We start from the raw sequence: 17,527 nt of genomic DNA, 5'->3' as shown, positions 1-17,527 counted from the left end.
AAAAAAAACCATGCACGGGTACGTTTTTGTTTTTGTTTTTGTTTGCCTGCACGTGTCTACCACTTGCATGCAGTACTTGCAGAGAACAGAAGGGGGCAGCAGATCTCCTAGAACTGGAGTCGCGGTTGGTCGGTTGTGAGCTGCCCTGTGGGTTTCAGGAATTCAACCCAGGTCTTCAGAGCCCCTCTACCGCTTTCTTTTAAAAACTTCAATTGTCTTAAAAACTAGTTTTGTTCTTGTGAATCTTCAGGTAGATTGTGACTGCTTTGTGTTTTGAGGCCCTCGCTGGCCTGGAAGTCGCTATGTAGACCAGGTTGACCTCAAACTCACTGAATCCACCTGCCTCTGGCCAGTGCCGGCTTTCTTATGAGTGCTTTATATATTCTAGAAACTAATCTCTTAACTAGAGAAGTCATTTGCAGATCTTTTCTCCCAGTTCTGAAGATTCGGGGACAATCTGCTGTTGGCTCCACTGCCATGCTTCTCGGTTTGCTTCTCTTTGTCTATCTTAATTTTTGTGTGTGTGTGTGCTTTTGAGGCTCTATCTAAAAAATTCATTGCTTTACATAAATGCCTTGAACTGTTTCCCTTGTTTTCAAGTACACACGCGCGCGCACACACACACACACACACACACACACACATCACACACATCACACACACACTCACTTCTGGTCCACAAATGGGGGGGGGGGTTGCTTGTCCTTTTTGTGTCTTCTCCATAATTGCGTTTATTTGTGGTTTGTAAGTTTCTTTTCTCCAGACAGGGCTTCAGTGCTGGCCTGGAACCCTGCTTCTCTAGTGAGAGGGTTAAAACCATGTACCACCATACCTGGTTTACGATTTTTATTGCAAGGGCCTGTTGGTTAATTTCTAAATATTTCATTTTTTTTTTGTAGCGATGGTGAATGGGATTCCTTCCTTAATTTCTTTTTCACCAAGTTGACTACTGATGTTTGCACATGCTACTGACTTTTTCCCCCATATTGATTTTTTTTTTTTCATCCTGGAACTTCCTGGACCTCATTTGTAAGTCCTCAGCTGCTCTTTGATGAAAGTTAGACTTTTTTCCCTAAGCATAAAACCTATGACATCTGTAAAGATAATTAACTTTTTACTTTCCAATCCTTATATCCATTTTTTTCTTGCCTAATTCTTGCTTGCTAAGATCTCCTGGATTTGCCTTGCTCCTGACTAGAGAATAATTGCTTTAGGCTTTTCCCCAATACATATGGCACTACCTATGAGCCTTTTACATACAGACTTTGATATATATACATATACACACACATATATATGTATATCTCCACACTCCTTATACCTAGGGGAAACTGACATCTGCATCTATAACTGTGGTTGGGAAGAGTGAGTGGTAGGTCTGGAGCCACCTGGTAGCTCTGTTCCTGGAGCTGCGGGACCCAGCTGGCACCACCAGTCTAAGCTCTTGATTGACAGGTGTGCTGAATCTATGGACTGAGGCGCTGGCTCGCTACGGTGCCAACGCTGTGGCTGCCAGGGACTTCCCTAGATCTTGTGGGGCAGACCGAGACGGCATTGGGCTTGTAACATGGACTAGGAGGGGTTCTGGTTTATCTTTAGTGAAATGTGTACTGGACCAAGGCTTCTGCCAGAGTCTAAGTTGGCTACCAGCTCCCAGGCCAAGATGGTGTTTGGCAGTGGCTATGGGACAGCAAGGAAAAGTGACAGGCTTCTTTGTAACAGAAAAGTCACTTTCAGGGGAGTTCTCTGGACTGGATTTAAAGCTTGTGATTCCTCATTCAATATCCCCTGCCACACTGGTGCTTGCTGGCACCTCCCCACTGTCCTCAGTTGGTGCCAGGGCTGTTACCAGGCGCTTCTCTCTTTCCTCTGGAGTGGTTTCCAGCCACAACTTTTCTCGTCTTCCTAGTTCTCCTTCATTCATTCTTACCATATGGTGTCTGTGTTCCTGCACCCTGACTTCTCTGACAGGGCTACTTGCAAGGCACCTTGACTTACGTTGGCTTCCTCCTGGTGTGACTGATAAGGGTACCTGTTCATTAGCATAGCCATCTTGAGCTGGTGGGATGGTTCATCAGTTAAAGCACCTGCCCAGCAAGCCCAACCGCCTGATTCAGTCTCTGGACTGTATGCTGGAAGGAGCAAACTGCCCCCAAAGCTGGTTACTGACTTCCGCAAGTGGGCTACAGCACACAGACACATACGTGGAAAACATGATACTTGGCTTCTATAATTAATTGTCTGCCAATTAGGAAAACACATGATTCCCCTCACCTCCCCGAGACAGGGTTTCTCTGTGTAGCCCTGGCTGTCCTGGAACTTGCTCTGTAGACCAGGCTGGCCTTGAACTCAGATCTGTCCTGCTTCTGCCTCCCAAGTGCTGGGATCAAAGGCATGTGTCACCACTGCAAGGCTAAACATGATTCCTCCCTCCAACTGGTTTGTTTCTATCTTCCATTCCTCTCGTACTGCAGGGCTCATGTTAGCCTTTCCTCCGGCCTTGCTGTCCACTTAGCATTAGCGTCCTAGGTGAGCTCTGCATTCTGTACAATACCAGGCCTTGCTCACTTACGTTGATCACGTACGACCCAGGCAGGAGAAGCAGGTAATATTCTCCAAGCTTGTTGGTTCTAAACGGGCAGATATGCTTTCTGTCTTGGACTTCCACAATTACATTCGGTAATGGATTTCCACTCTGATCAAACACTTGACCCTTTATACCTGCAAGGCAAAAAGAAAAAATTAAATATAAACGCCCAGATCTGAGATCCACGGCAGCCTCTGGAATCCACGCTAAAGCATTGTATTAGACTTGCCCACTTCAAGACTTCTATGTTCCCAGTGCTGGGGATGGAACCTAGGACTTCCTGCATCCCAGGAAATGCTCTCCCCTGAACTGCATCGGTCACGATTCTGATTTGTTCCCTCCAGTGACAAACTGGACTATCTGAAGATAACATCATTTATGCCTAAGGACATGAATGAAAAACCAAAACAAAACCCAAGGGTAACAAGGTTTTGGGCTATCTCCAAATAGCTACTCTCAGTCATGAAAGAAAAACACCAGGCACTTGATAAAGTGTCCTCTAAAAAAGACGGAGGGGAAAGATGAAGGTTTTGATATTAGCAACAAAGTACCTTTGTCTCAACCAAACAAGAGTCTATCTCAACTCTTAAGCAACCTCCTGCTCTAGATGGCCCTCTGGTGCCTTTCTGGTTCAGTTCCTGGCTCTTTCACTCGGGAGTATGTTACCAAAGGCCACGTTTCCTCAGGCCATGTTTCCTCTCCACTTTATGGAGGTCAGCTCTGCAAACTTGTCATTTTTTCTTTCCTCGTTTTGTCTTTTCAGTCTCATTTATATTTGTCCTTAACGTGTATTCAGAGTGCTGAAGTCAGGGACTGAAAAGAGACCAGCAAACCCGAAGGCTCAGAAAGAGCCGTGAGAGCAGGAGAGGGGGAAAGTCAACACTGGGGAAAAACACCAGCCAGTAAGCAAAGACACCACATTCTCGTCTAGTCTGCAGGAAGGAAGGTGCAACCTTCCCTCAGAGATGCACTGAATGCTCCGTGGGGAAAACTGGAATCTGGTCACCATTCAGAGTGGGAGCCAGGACTGTCCCCTGAAGAATTGTCCTTTAAGCTGAAGAAGTTTGCAACCCCATAGGAAGAACAATAATATCAACCAACCAGAACCCCCCCCCCAACACACACACCCAGAGCTCCCAGGGACTAAACCACCAACCAAGGAGTACACATAGAGGGTCCCATGGCTCCCACTGTGTATGTGGCAGAGGATGACCTTGTCGGGCATCAATGGGAGGAGAGGCCCTTGGTCTTGTGGGGGTTCAATGCCCCAGTGTAGGGGAATGCCAGGGCGGGAAGGGGGGAGTGGGTGGGTGGGGTAGCACCCTCATAAAGGCAGAGGAAGGGGGTATGGGATAGGGGGTTTCCAGAGGGAAGACCTGGAGAAGGGATAACATTTGAAATGTAAATAAAGAAAATATCTAATGAAAGAAAAATAAAAATCTCCTTATCTTAGAAAAAAAATCTCCTTTAAACTTGATCATGGGGTGGTGCTCTGTTCTGGATCTGATGAAAGATCTACCTCTTGGCCCAGTGGAATTCAGGAGCTCAGTATCTACCCAGTTTCTTAAGGCTTAGTTACCTGAGGGCAGTGAGCCATTCCTCAGCCTCTAGGCTCAGATCTGCCTTAGAGTCCAGGGAAAGCCGGGGCAGCAGCCGGGCATCATCATGCTTTGCTTCCCAGAGATGAGACAAGCTACCTGGGTCTCAAAAGAGACTCTTTTCCGGCTCATGATGAGAACAGCCTCTAACACAGCCCCTGATACTACAGAGCCCAAGTTTAGACTGAATTCTGTGAGTCCCAGTAGCCCCTCTGGAGCCACAGAACAGGCTGGCGTACAGCAGGCAGATCTTACTCCAACTTCTGATCACACTGAAATCTAACGTTTTCATGAGCTTTCACCAGGACACCAGCCTAACAGCTTGGCGCCTCCGCTGGCGTCTGAGCCTCCACGCTCCTGTGCTCCAGCGGAGGCTTCTCTTTCCCACACAGGGCAGGTCTGAGCCTTCCAGATGAGTCGTCGTCTCAGACATGCAAGTCTCCTAGCACCCGGTGAACTGTATCAGTGAATGAACAGTGTGGCAGAGACCAGAAGTGTCTAAACAGGAGCATTTGCCTTCATCACCTACAGACAGAAGTTCTCTCTGATGGTGTACCGGGCACAAATGCGGGGCCAGACTTTGTATTAAGAAGTAACAACCTCATCAGCATTTTGAAATAGTTTCATTTTTTTTAAGTCAGAAAAAAAATTCCTGTCTTATACCACAAGGGGGCAGGATTGATGTGCTAATAAACTTACTGCTAAATGAGTTTTCATCAGATCGCAGGGACAGGCAGCTGGAAAAGATATTCTTGATACGGCCTAATTAAACGAACTCGTAAATTCAATGCACTAACGCTAACAATACTTATGCTACTATTTGTTACCTATTATTACCATTATTTATCACTTATGCTATTATTTATCGGGCTGCGCGGCTTCCGCAGACTCATACCCTATTAAACACAGCGTGCACAGCCGGCCCGGATTCAGCGCTCTGTGGATCTCCCCGACGGCTAGATTAAAAGATGACAAAGAGGGCAAGCGAGGGGCAGAGACGGGCAGAGACATACTCATGTCTTGTCACACTTCCTTGATGATAGTGACGAAGGGTGACTTCGCAAAAAGAATTCAGAGTCACTCACTAAAAGGATCCGTATCGGGAGAGCCATGATGGAAAGGTTAAATTATTCCAGGACTCACAGGCAAAGGCCAGTGGAAACCGAAATGTTAGAATAACAGCCAAGGATCCAGCACAGTGATTACATAAGCGGGTGGAGGGAGAGCCAATGATAACGTTTGTAAAGTTCTGTAGGTGCTGGCAATACTTGGTTTTATTTTCATTACATTTGCTTATTTACTTAGTTGTTGTTTGGGGAGGCACCCGTGCTCTAGGGCATTAGAGTTTGGAGGTCAAGGGATAATTTGCACGAATCAGGTCTGTCCTACTCTATGGGCTCCCAGGATGAACTCAGGCCACCAGGCTTGGCGCAGGCGCCTTTACCTGCAGAGCCACGTAGGAAGCTCCAACTAGGCTTCTAATTGGAGATGTTGCAAGAGTACATCCTGTTTTCTTGATTTTTTTTTTTTTTTTTGCCAGATTTACATATAATTCAATATGTAAAATTGGGGGTATTCTGGGCTTTTACACCCTTAAATTAAGTGAACACGAATCATCCTCTCTTATGAACAGTCAAGCACAGCATCTCTCTCAGAATGTAGATAATACGTAGAGAATTCAAACCCTTAGTCCTGGCATAGAAAACAAGGTCCAGCCCCAAGCCCACAGAGGTTTTGTATATGCTCGACCCAAAGGTTCTACCCACACCTCGTGTGTTTACAAGAAGATATAGGACACAAACCTAGGTGCACCTGTTTTATATATTCGATCAAAGAGGCTTTGTTATCCTTCCAAAAGAGTGGCAGCTTCTCCTCCCGAGGGTATTTACAGCACGACAGCTCCAGGGTAATTTCGAAGCACTGGGCCCAGATGTAGTTGTAATCTTGCATTCCCCCTGCAAAGCAAGCACATCTCGTTTTTTGTTAAGGACCAATGGTGGAGGGGAGCCGAGTATCACGTGCCCAGGAAACGAACAGGTCCGGAGAAAAAGTGTCACGTTGGGTTTCACGGCTCATCACGTGACCAGACATAGCGCGTCCCAAGAAGCAGCTGGGGTAGAGCTGAATGAAACTCAGTTAAGCACCAAAATTAAGCGAGAGATGGGGAGAGATATCCCCTCCTTCCCCCGCCCCGTGCCTTGAAATCCTACATTTCAAAAGCAGTTTTTTCCCCCTTAAATTGCATTCTAAGTGGAAAGTAGTAAGGACGAGGCTGGAGGGCAGAGGTTACACTTCATATGGATACAGACTATTTTTAAGAAGAGTTTCGGAGGGGATTTGAGACAGTGTAAATGGAGCTCTCATGTTCTCAAAGACATTTTAAGTTAAAAATATTACAAAAAAAAATAGTTTGTTGACTATACTGAAAAAAGGTGGTGGGATAAATGGGCAGCGTAAGACAGCAGAACAAGATTATTTCTTAAAGTATTTCTGTAGGGCTGGAAAGACAGATCCTGGTACTTTCCCAGAAAACCTGAGTTCAGTTCCCAGCACCCGCATCAGTTGGCTCAAGACCACCTATAGCTCCAGACATACTTTTTTTTTTTTTTTTTTTTTTTTTCGAGACAGGGTTTCTCTGTGTAGCCCTGGCTGTCCTGGAACTCACTCTGTAGACCAGGCTAGCCTCGAACTCAGAAATCCGCCTGCCTCTGCCTCCCAAGTGTTGGGATTAAAGGCGTGAGCCACCACTGCCCAGCCCAGGCCCACTTCTTCTGGCCTCCTGCACACATGTGGCACACACTCATACAAACATATACACAAACATGTAAACAAAAACAGTTCTGTAAAAATATTTCTATAAACTATAGAATTAACTAACTAAAATCAGGAACACTGGTTTTAGAGGAATAATAAATAGTGTTTGTATTTACTGAGTTTTCAGGGTTTTTTTTTTTTTTTTAGATTCTTTCCTAAGACCTTTATGTCACCTCATGGAATCTGGACAGCTGTTATCACCCCCTTTAGGGTAGCAGCTATTGATATTATGTCACACAGGTCCAGGGACTCTTCCCCGTGGGCGGCAGAGAGCAGGGAGCAGCCATTTTGCAGGAGCTCTTGTAGCTTTGATCTTCTTTATGACAAGACGTTTCTGAGGTTCAGAGAAAGGATGCCGCTGATTGGAGGCAGGCTTAGACACAGGTGCCTGTGGCTTCCAGCTGCCACTGCTCATGTGCGCTTTGTAATCCTTTGACACGAGGGGACCCTGATTTCAACGGGTCATAATTACCGCATTATTTTATAAGGCATGAAATTTCATGTGTGACATCTCTGGATTTATGTGTCTTAAATTTTCATGCCTGAAAAAAACGTGTATTTAACTGAGAGGACTTTATTTCCTGGTGGTATGTCATATTTCATACAAATGACATCTTCAATTGATGGAATGCAGTCCCTTCTCCTCCTCCTTCTCTTCCTCTTCTCTTTCTGTGCTGTGCTGAGCTCAGGCCAGAATCTCACAACTGAGTCACACCATCAACCCTATCACTGAAGGAAGTAGATTTTACCTTGTCATCCTCAGTACCTGGTCTGGTTTGAATGTGACATGTCCTTCTGAAGGCTCACACTTCTGAGCACTTGGTTCTTGGCTGTTCTTGGCAGAGGCAGGGCCACAGTGATAAGGCTAGCAGGTGACACCTCTTCCTGGTCTCCCAGTGACCTCTGTTTCCTGATTTGCCAAGGCCCCACCCCCACCTCTACCTATCACACAATTGTCAGGTAGATGAGGCTTCTGTCAGGCACTTTGTCCCAGCAATGACAACAGTAACCAGTACCAGTATCTGCCCCAGAGAATACATGTGTTCTCAGTTCAGGCATTGGAGAAGTTTAAGTTCAAAAAAAAAAAAAAAAATGCTCAAGAGGTAGAGAGATGGCGCGCTGGGGGGTGGGGGGGGTGGGGGAGTGGGGGTGTGGTAAGAGCACCGTCTGCAATTTCAGAGGACTCAGGTTTGGTTCCTAACATCCACATGGTAGCTCATATAATTCCACCCACACACATGTAACTCCAGCTTCAGGGGAGCTGACTCCCTCTTCTGGCCTCTGCGGCACAGTACACATGTGGTTTGCAGACAAACACGCAGGCAAAAATACTCAGATTCATAGAATGAAAAAATAAGTAAAAATCCACAAAGAAATGTCAAAATGTTAAGTAATCTATATAAACCTAGATTCTAGTGACAAAGATTTTTTTTTCTCTGGGCTGGAAAGATGGCTCAGTGGTTAAGAGCACTGACTGCTCTTCCAGAGGTCCTGAGTTCAATTCCCAGCAACAACACAGTGGCTCACAACCATCTGGAATGGCATCCGATGCCCTCTTCTGGTGTGTCTGAAGACAGCTACAGTGTACTCACATATATCAAATAAATAAATAAATAAATATTTTTAAAAAAGATTTTTTTTCTTTCCTATGGATTTTGTATTTCTCTCTGAACTCATTTTTATGTGCACACACACACACACACACACACACTCATACAGATACACACTCACACACACACACACATTCAAATAACTTATAACAGCTTTGTGAATTTCCACACATCTGGATTTTTGTCTTGGCAGTTATGGATGAGCATGAAGGACAGTTATGCCAGGGAACAGAAGGTCCTTTGTAGGAATGAAGATGGAGAAGCAGGACTCCGCTAGAGACCTGAGGTGAGCGGGGCAGATCTGGAACAGCACAGTGAATTTTCTGGTGCCTCCATGTCTAGCTGGGCTCACGGCCTGAACACCATCGATTGTGGTCCGTGCTTATTTACTTCGTCTGGAAAATTGGCCGTGGGCCACCCAGACACAAAAGTACCAGTTTGTGCTCGATCACTAGACAGCCCATGCACCCAAGTGACAGCTGGGGAAGGCGCCTGTGGAAGTGGCCTGTGTGCGGAGATGCAGGCTGCAGCTTGCTGTCAGCGAGCCAGGCTGACTAGTCTGGGAGGGAGCTCACCTCCGGCACGAGGCTATCATTTCTCCCGAAGCCCCTCCTCATGATCTTTAGTTTCCAGATGAGTCCCGGTTTCTATATACCCCTGGGCTTCTGTTACCATTACTTGTTCCATTCAGAGTGAGTTAAGCCTTATGGTGCAGCTCTGTCTGTATTCCCCGCTATTAGGGCGGCTATGGCAGGAGATTTGAAGGTTCAAAGCCAGCCTGGGCAATTTAGCCCCTGTTTCAAAATAAAAGTAAAAAGAGGGCTGGGGATAACCCAATGATAGAGCACTTGACTAGAACCTGCAAAGCCCTAGGTTCAATCCCCAGCACGGCCAACAAGAGGAAATGATCGTATATATAGTTCGGTGGTCTACCACTGAATAGCCTTCCTTCTGAGTGAGTTTTCTCCTTACCCTGACAGCCCTCCTCTGCCTGGCCATCCTATTCAAGAGTGGGAAACCAGAACCCCTTCCCTGGGTCCTGCCTGAAGAACACTTCTTTTGTTGTTGTTCGAGACAGATTTTCCAGGCTGTCCTGGAACTCACTCTGTAGACCAGGCTGCCCTTGAACTCAGAAATCCGCCTGCCTCTGCCTCCCAAGTGCTGGGATTAAAGGCTGAAGAACATTTCTTCACGATATCCAACTTCTTTTATACTTTGGAGGCAGACTGGCCACACCATCCCTATGGCTGCCTGGTCATAAATGGTGGGAGCGTTATGGCATCTGTCCTTGTAGGAGGGACTTAAGTCCCACCAGCTGCAGACTCCTTCGCACCCTGTGGCTTTTCTAAATCCTCCCTACTCTAACTGCCCTGTAACCCAGTTCCTTATATTCATCCCACTTGAGGGCGAGGTCTGTGTCTTCCTTCTTTCTTGGCAGTTCCTGGATGCAGTAAGCACACAGAATGAACGAATAAATGTCTTAGAGAGTGAAGGAGGCCACGGGCAGTGAGGAACATGCCTCTGCATCTTCCAAACCATCGGTCGCCTCCACTGCTCCTGTGATATTGTGGGATAGAGACCTGACTGAGGGACCACATTGTGCCTTGAAGGTCTTTTTGACACTCTCTGGTGCTCCCAGTGAAGGCAGCCGGAGACCATGAGGAGGAGAAGCTCACCTTGCAGTGGGTACCAGGAGTACCCGTTGATGATTCCGTTGGGGAAGTTCCTCTTGTTCTTACACTGATCCCCCTTTGTCATGTTGGGGTTCCGGGAAGCGTAGGTGTAGGCCAGGTGTTGGAAAACATCGTCATCCGGAGTTAAGCTTCGGGACAACAGTGTCCCCGTAGCTGTGTTAGAAAGACGAAGGGATGAATACAACACATTGGCACACACAGTGTCACAGCACACACAGATGGTACACAATCACGGCACACACAGAAGGTCTCGTTTCCACCCCCGGGAACACCTCTTCTATCTTCTTTCTACTATTTTTTTTAAAGACTTATTTATTTATTTTATGTATGTGAGCACACTGTAGCTGTCTTCAGACATACCAGAAGAGGGCATTGGATGCCATGACAGATGGTTGTGAGCCAATTGCACTCAGGACCTCTGGAAGAGCAGTCAGTGCTCTTAACCACTGAGCCATCTCTCCAGCCCTTCTTTCTACTTTTTAACAAACAAGGGTATTGGTTCACAAAATAATCAGTCTAGAAATGATGGGAGATCTTCATCCCGCTCGTCAGTTTCTGGAGTTCTGCCATTTTCCTTAGGTGCTGCCAGGGGTTAACAGGTACCCCGGACACACTTTCAGTTGTTGTTTGTGTGTGTGTGTGTGTGTGTGTGTTGTCACAGGGTCTCTCTATGTAGTCCTCATTGTCCCGGAACACACTGTGTACACAGGCTGGTCTTGACCTAAGTGCTGGCTCATATACGTAAACACATCTCATCCTGCTGAGTCTAAAGCAACAGTTCTCAACCTTCCTCATGCTGCAGCCCCTTGATATAGTTCCCCATGTGGTGGTGACCCCTCAACCATAAAATTATTTTCATTGCTACTTCATAACTGTCATTTTGCTACTGTTATGAATCGTAATGTAAGTATCTGATATGCAGATGGTCTTAGGTGACCCCCTGTGAAAAGGTCATTCCCTCCCTCAAAGGGGTGGTTACTCACACGTTGAGAAGAGTTAGAAATAGTCAACACTGTTTACATAATTCAAAAAATAAAAAATTATGGTTTTATTTTCTTCTAGCTACGTAATCTAGGTCTGTGGGACAAGCCACATCTGGCTGTAGGATTTCTTCGTACATGATCTGACGGTCATGTTACAGTTTGTCACCTCAGCCACACTGCCCATTCACTGGTTAAAAATTACAAGAAGAGCTGGCTACATGGCTTGGGTTGTGCAGCGCCTGCCTAGGATGCAGAAAGCCCTGGGTTTGATCTCTAGTATTTCATAAACCGCCGGATGGCACGTCCTGTGAAGGACCAGAAATTCGAGATCAACCTCACTCAGCTAGCTACACAGTCTGTCTCAGGCCCCCTGACACACATGAGAAGATTCATTGTCATCCTTTTTCTCCCCCCAAAAACCAATCACAGGAAAGACTGTGTAGGGTTGGGGAAGTTAGGCTCTTTCTAGTCTGGTGAGAGGAGCTCACCCTGCTTCAGAGGTGCAGTGCCTGCAGCTCAGGTCTGCAGCCCGGGGGGGTGGGGGGGGCACGCACATCACTTACCTTGTACACCGTTATCAAAGGGGTAACTGGCCACCAGGGCACCCCCATGAAGATTTGCAGAGAGGACAAATGACTCTGTTTTCAGCCATTCCATGACCGCCAGAGTCTCAGGCTGCTTTGTCACGTTGTTATTTTCAAAGGCATCAGGGAAGTTTCTGTTCAGGTCATAACTGTTGTAGTTTTCCCTTTAAAAGAAAAGGATTTTGTAGGGTTTATTGGGGTGTGTGGGTGTGGGTGTCGTGGGGGGGCAGTCTTACAGCACACAGACCCAAGGCTTAGGTTCCAGGTGTTTCCCAGATGTGACTACAAATTCAGTGGATAATTGCTTTGGCCGCCTCTCAGGAATTGTAGCCTAAAGTCCCCCATCCCCTACTGTGTGACTTGCTTTGCCGATGGGACATTAGCTACTGTGACACATGCAAAGGCTGGGCTGTTGTTTGCATTCTGGGACTTTTTGTTCTTGGAACAGTGCCCTTTAGACTCCGAGGCACCACTGGTAGCCACATGTGGACTATGTAGAACAATGAGGAAGCCAGGTGACAGGCCCATTGAGAGGCTGGACACACGGCCCCAGGCTAACTGTCTCAGAGATTGACACCCACCCTGCTTTGCCCTTCTCAAACTCCAGATTTACAGAACCAACAGTTAATAAAAAGGCTCTGGTCACTATGTTTGGCAATGTTCCCTACACAGCAGCCAAGGTCAGAAACAGGTTACCTCATACACACGCTCAGCATGCTGGCATGACAACGCTATGCTAGAAAAGTTAAAGAGGAAGGGAAGCCAGTGGTGAGATTTTACTTATTTTTGGCAAACTCCACAAATTTATAAACTGTACAAATATATGTGTATATTATTAATCATTGGAGAAACCCTAAACTCCCTAAGGCAGTTTGAAACAAACACACCATTAGACCACACCGTGAGAGCCAGACTTCTTAGTCTCTTAGATTACTCTTGAATTAATAAACCAATTTTGGCGGGTCTCCGTATCATGCTAGGCCAGTGGTTCTCATCTATGTGTTGAAACCCCTTTGAGGGGGAGGGAGAGTTGAATAACCCTTTCACAAGGGTCAAATATCAGCTAGCCTGCTTATCAGATATTTACATTACGATTCATAACACTAGCAAAGTCACAGATACGAAGCACTAATGAAAATAACTTATGGTTGGACGTCAGCCCACATGAAGAACTGTGCTAAAGGGTCACAGCATCAGGAAGGCTGAGAGCCCCTGTGCAGAGCACAGGGAGCTAACAAAGATAAAACACAAAATGAGGGGCTGGAGAGATGGCTCAGAGGTTAAGAGCACTGACTGCCTCTTCCAGAGGTCCTGAGTTCAATTCCCAGCAACCACATGGTGGCTCACAGCCATCTGGAATGGGATCCGATGCCCTCTTCTGGTGTGTCTGAAGACAGCAACAGTGTACTCATCACATACATTAAATAAGTACATAAATATTTAACCAAACCCAAAACAAGAGAAAGGCATTAAATAAGAAATTAGGCCTTAGGGGCCTGTGAGGTGGTTTAGCAGGTAAAGGTACCTGATGCCAAGCCTGGTGACCAAAATTTGCCTCCCAGGACCCACCCCCACGGGGAAAGGAAAGAATCAGCGTTGCCCTGAAAGTTATTCTCTGAGATCTACACTCCCACTGGGGCATGCCCTGTACCATGTCTCACAAATAAATAAGTAAACATATATATTAAAAAGTGTGCCTTGAAGGTACAGCACCAGCACACAGGGGACCACATGGTCGGGGAAGGAGTTTTCATAGGAATGTTCTTCGGGCAATCGTTGTGGGTGGAAACGGATGTACACCGTACCTGCGCCGAGAAAGCACCCGGGAGGGAGTTCCAGGAGAAAGATCAGAGAAGCCAAAGCAGGCAGAGTGAGGAGTGGTCAGCAGAGGCAGAGGGACTGGTCAGGCGCCATGTCTCATCCTACAAGATGGCAAGCCTGGGTGTCCTGTGCTAGGCACAGGCTCTGGGGTGCTTCTCTGTGAGGTGAGTCCTCTTGCCGGGCGGAATGGGAGCCTGCTGGGAGACCAGCCAGTCTTTACCTTCCATTACTGTAGTAACAGTCGGGCTTCGTGACGGCTTCGAAGCCATCTGGGTTCATGGAAGGCATGATGTGGATCCGGGTGCTGTCGATCAGATGCGTGATTTCGGCATCTTTCCTGTAACTGGTTACCAGATATTCGATCAGGTGGAGCAGCAGTTCTCGCCCCACAGTCTGCGTGTAAAAGAGGAACGGGGCTGTCATTATTATTATTATTATTATTATTATTATTATTATTATTGATGATGATGTCAGGAATAAGGAAAAGACTCCTCAAAGTGCAAATCCCCCCTGTAGGGGTCTCCACATTTGATATCTCATATCGAGGTTTGGGAGACTACTGGTTTTTAAGCATACCATTCAAGTGCCAGCTCACAGGCGGCCGCTGGGAATTTTTTCCTGACAGTTCAGGTTCTGGTCTGTAAATAAATCATCTGCTCTTGGTATGTGTGTGAAGGAGTGAACCTAGAACAATTTAGACTTAAAAGAACTAGAAGTTCGTATCATGGTGGTCTTCATTTCCTTGCCATCCAAGAGACAAGAGAATGGCACATATGAAACCCAGCACCAGGTTAGGCGCTAGATTTTAATGTGATTAATTTTATTAGTTGGCCTCAAGATTTAAGCAGGTTTCAGTGATCCACACTCCCCTTTTGCTCTTGCATATTGGTGTTGTCTGTATATTTCTGATTTCCACATTCTTATGATCGTGTAATCTGATCATTTGTATATCGTCCACATATAATTCACAGTGTCTGCCATATGGTTGTATTATACACACAGTGTTATTTAGATTTTTAAAAACATGCTCTTTTTTTTTTTTTGTTTATATTAAAAGTAAAACTTCAGGGCTGGAGAGATGGCTCAGTGCTTAAGAGCACTGGCTGCTCTTCCAGAGGATCCAGGTTCTATTCCTAGCACCGACATGGCAGCTCACAACCATCTGTAACTCCAATTTCAGGGAACACACATTCTCCTCTGGCCTCTATAAACACTATGCACTAATGTGGGACACAGACATACGTGCAGGTAAAGGACCCACAAATAAATTAAAACTAATAATTAAAAAAATCAAAACAAAACCAACTGATTCTAGTAGGATGTTCTCTGACCTCTACATGTGAGCCCTCTGACACATGTGTGCCCAAACACATATACACACCCTCTCTTAAGTACACAATAAATACTGTCATATAATAAAGAAACTTAAAATATCAAGTTCTCCATCTGGTTTTACTCCCTGGCTAATACATTAAATTTGACTAAATTAAATGGATTTTATATGTTGGATATGCCACATATTTTATTCTATATTCTTAAACTTTTTTTGTTTAATTTAAATTTTTATATGTATGGTTGTTTTTCTTGTGTACTGTGTACATATCTGGTGAAACCAGGGGAGGGCGCTGTGTCCCCTGGAACTGGACTCCAGACAGTTGTGAGTTGACTTAGGTGCTGGGAATTGAACCCTGGACCTCTGGAAGATCAGCCAGTTGTCTTCACTACTGAGCCATCGTTTCAGCCTCCTCACCTCACCAGATTATTTTAGTTCCTCTTATTCTCTTTCCACAGAAATATATAAATGCTTAGAGAGATTTTTGAAAATATTAATAACTGCCATTCTTGGTGAGGGTTGCTGGGTGGTTTCCCTCTGTTTATTTTTCAAGTATCATTTTTTTTTTTTTTTTAACTGAAGAGAACCCATGATATCTTCATGAACTAACAAAATAACATTTCTTTCAGAGGAAGTAAGTGTGTAACCCAAGAAGTATCTGTTTTAATATTTCAAAATAAATTCCCAGGGCTTAACTACAGACAGTTAAAAAAAAAAAAAAAAAAGAATCTCATGAATATAGAGAAACAACCATGCATCATTTAGCTTTAAAAGACCGAGACAAATACACACACTTGTCTCAGAGGGAGTTAAACAAAATCCTCTTGTTGTTTTTTTTATTGGGCCATATTTACTGTCCGTGTGATTTATGAGAAATATTATTCAAATGTATTCTCTGCAGCCGGACTGTAAATGGTTCAACTACTCATCCATGTTTTATGTATAAACCTCCTTTTTTTTCCCCTTTAAATTTAAGGCTTGGAGCAGGAAACCTCAGGTGCTCAAACTTTAAGGATTTGGTGAAGGCTCCTCTCGGTGTAACCAGTGTCTCTTTCTCCACACTGACTTCCTAGACAGCTCAGACCTTTCATCAGGGGATGGTGGGCCTGAGACCTCCCCTAACCCCGACTCAGTTCAGAAAGCAGAAGACAATTTTCTCATCAGCTTAGTCCAACCTAGACAAGTGGAACTGGCCAGAGAGGTACAAATGAGTCAGAATCTCAGTCTACAAAGACTCTCCATGACAGTGACAGAGCAAGTGTGTGTATGTCTGGGGGTGGTAGGCAGGTGCGGGGATAAAAGCTGAACCAGTGGGAGCTATTTTTAAATTGATCACTGGTCGAGGTGGTGCACACCTTTAACTCCTATGCTCCTGAGTCAGAGACAGGCAGTTCTCTGTGAGTTCAAGGCCAACCTGGTCTACATAGTTAGTTCTAGACCAGACAGGGCAACATAATGAGACTACGTCTCCAGAAAAGAAAAAAAAAAGAAAAACAGAAACAAAACCAAAACAATGCTACATAGCAAGCCAGCTCAGGGTGGAGGTAAGTATTGGCAATTTGGGTTGTTACAGGTTTAATTCATTTGTCTGAATGCTGGCCCAAATATCTTACATGCTTTCTCTGGCCTCCACATCTGGGTTGTCTGTGGCCCCTTCACACTTGACACTTGAGTTGCTAACATTGGCTGTAGTCCCTGAACTAACCACTCTTCCCAGTCCACTGAGTCCTCCTGAGTAGGAATCCTGTTTGTCTCCCCCTTCCCCTCCCCTCCCCCTCCCCTTCCCCCCTCCCCCTCCCCCTCTCCCCGAGACAGTTTCTCTGTGTAGCCCTGGTTGTCCTGGAACTCACTCTGTAGACCAGGCTGGCCTCGAACTCAGAAATCTGCCTGCCTCTGCCTCCCAAATGCTGGGACTAAAGGTGTGCGCCACCACTGCTCAGTTCCTGTTTTCTTCTTGACTCACCAGCCTCCTGTGGTCTATCTTGCCTAGCTTTTAGCACAGTGATTATCCAATAAACAATTGTTAATACATTACTGTTGATAAACCCATTACATGATCAAGATTACTCTTTCATTGTTATTGTTTTGGTTTTTGTTTTTCAAGACAGGGTTTTTCTGTATAGCCTTGGCTGTCCTGGAACTCACTCTGTAGACCAGGCTGGCTCCAAACTCAGAGAGATTACCTACCTCTGCCTCCAAGTGCTAGAATTAAAAGCATGTGCATTTGGTGCTCTGCTTGATCAAGACTAAGATTCTAAGAAACAGCAGGGCCTAAGGCACTGAGGGGAAAAGTACAAGTGATACATTTAGTCAAAAGGCTTTCAGTGCTGAACAGGTTTTGCAGACTGAGAGCGGATTGTTCTGCTTATGACAAGAACTCTGGGACATCTGGTCACGTTAGCCCAAAGAGAGGCGGAGAGAAGACTGATCAGTTGAGCAGTCTAACTGACACATTCTTAAAATCAGATACTCTACTTGGAATGATCATTAGTTCTGCCTAAAT

General features: G+C 45.5%; 1 protein-coding gene across 1 annotated transcript in view; it reads right to left on the bottom strand.

Moving 5' to 3' along the window:
* Positions 1–17,527, bottom strand: part of Cpm (carboxypeptidase M) — a 58,162-nt gene that overhangs the window by 4,601 nt on the left and 36,034 nt on the right. The window contains exons 4-8 of the mRNA XM_076920307.1: positions 13,912–14,084; positions 11,850–12,034; positions 10,286–10,456; positions 5,988–6,140; positions 2,573–2,721 (exon numbers count right to left, since the gene is read on the bottom strand). Coding sequence (XP_076776422.1) covers positions 2,573–2,721; positions 5,988–6,140; positions 10,286–10,456; positions 11,850–12,034; positions 13,912–14,084 — 831 coding nt within the window. The remainder of the gene's footprint in view (positions 1–2,572; positions 2,722–5,987; positions 6,141–10,285; positions 10,457–11,849; positions 12,035–13,911; positions 14,085–17,527) is intronic.

This window comes from Arvicanthis niloticus, chromosome 22 (assembly GCF_011762505.2).
Source record: "Arvicanthis niloticus isolate mArvNil1 chromosome 22, mArvNil1.pat.X, whole genome shotgun sequence".
In the NCBI taxonomy this organism is placed as follows: domain Eukaryota; kingdom Metazoa; phylum Chordata; class Mammalia; order Rodentia; family Muridae; genus Arvicanthis; species Arvicanthis niloticus.
Note: the sequence above shows the minus strand (reverse complement) of the source record. Positions and strands in the feature narration are given on the sequence as shown.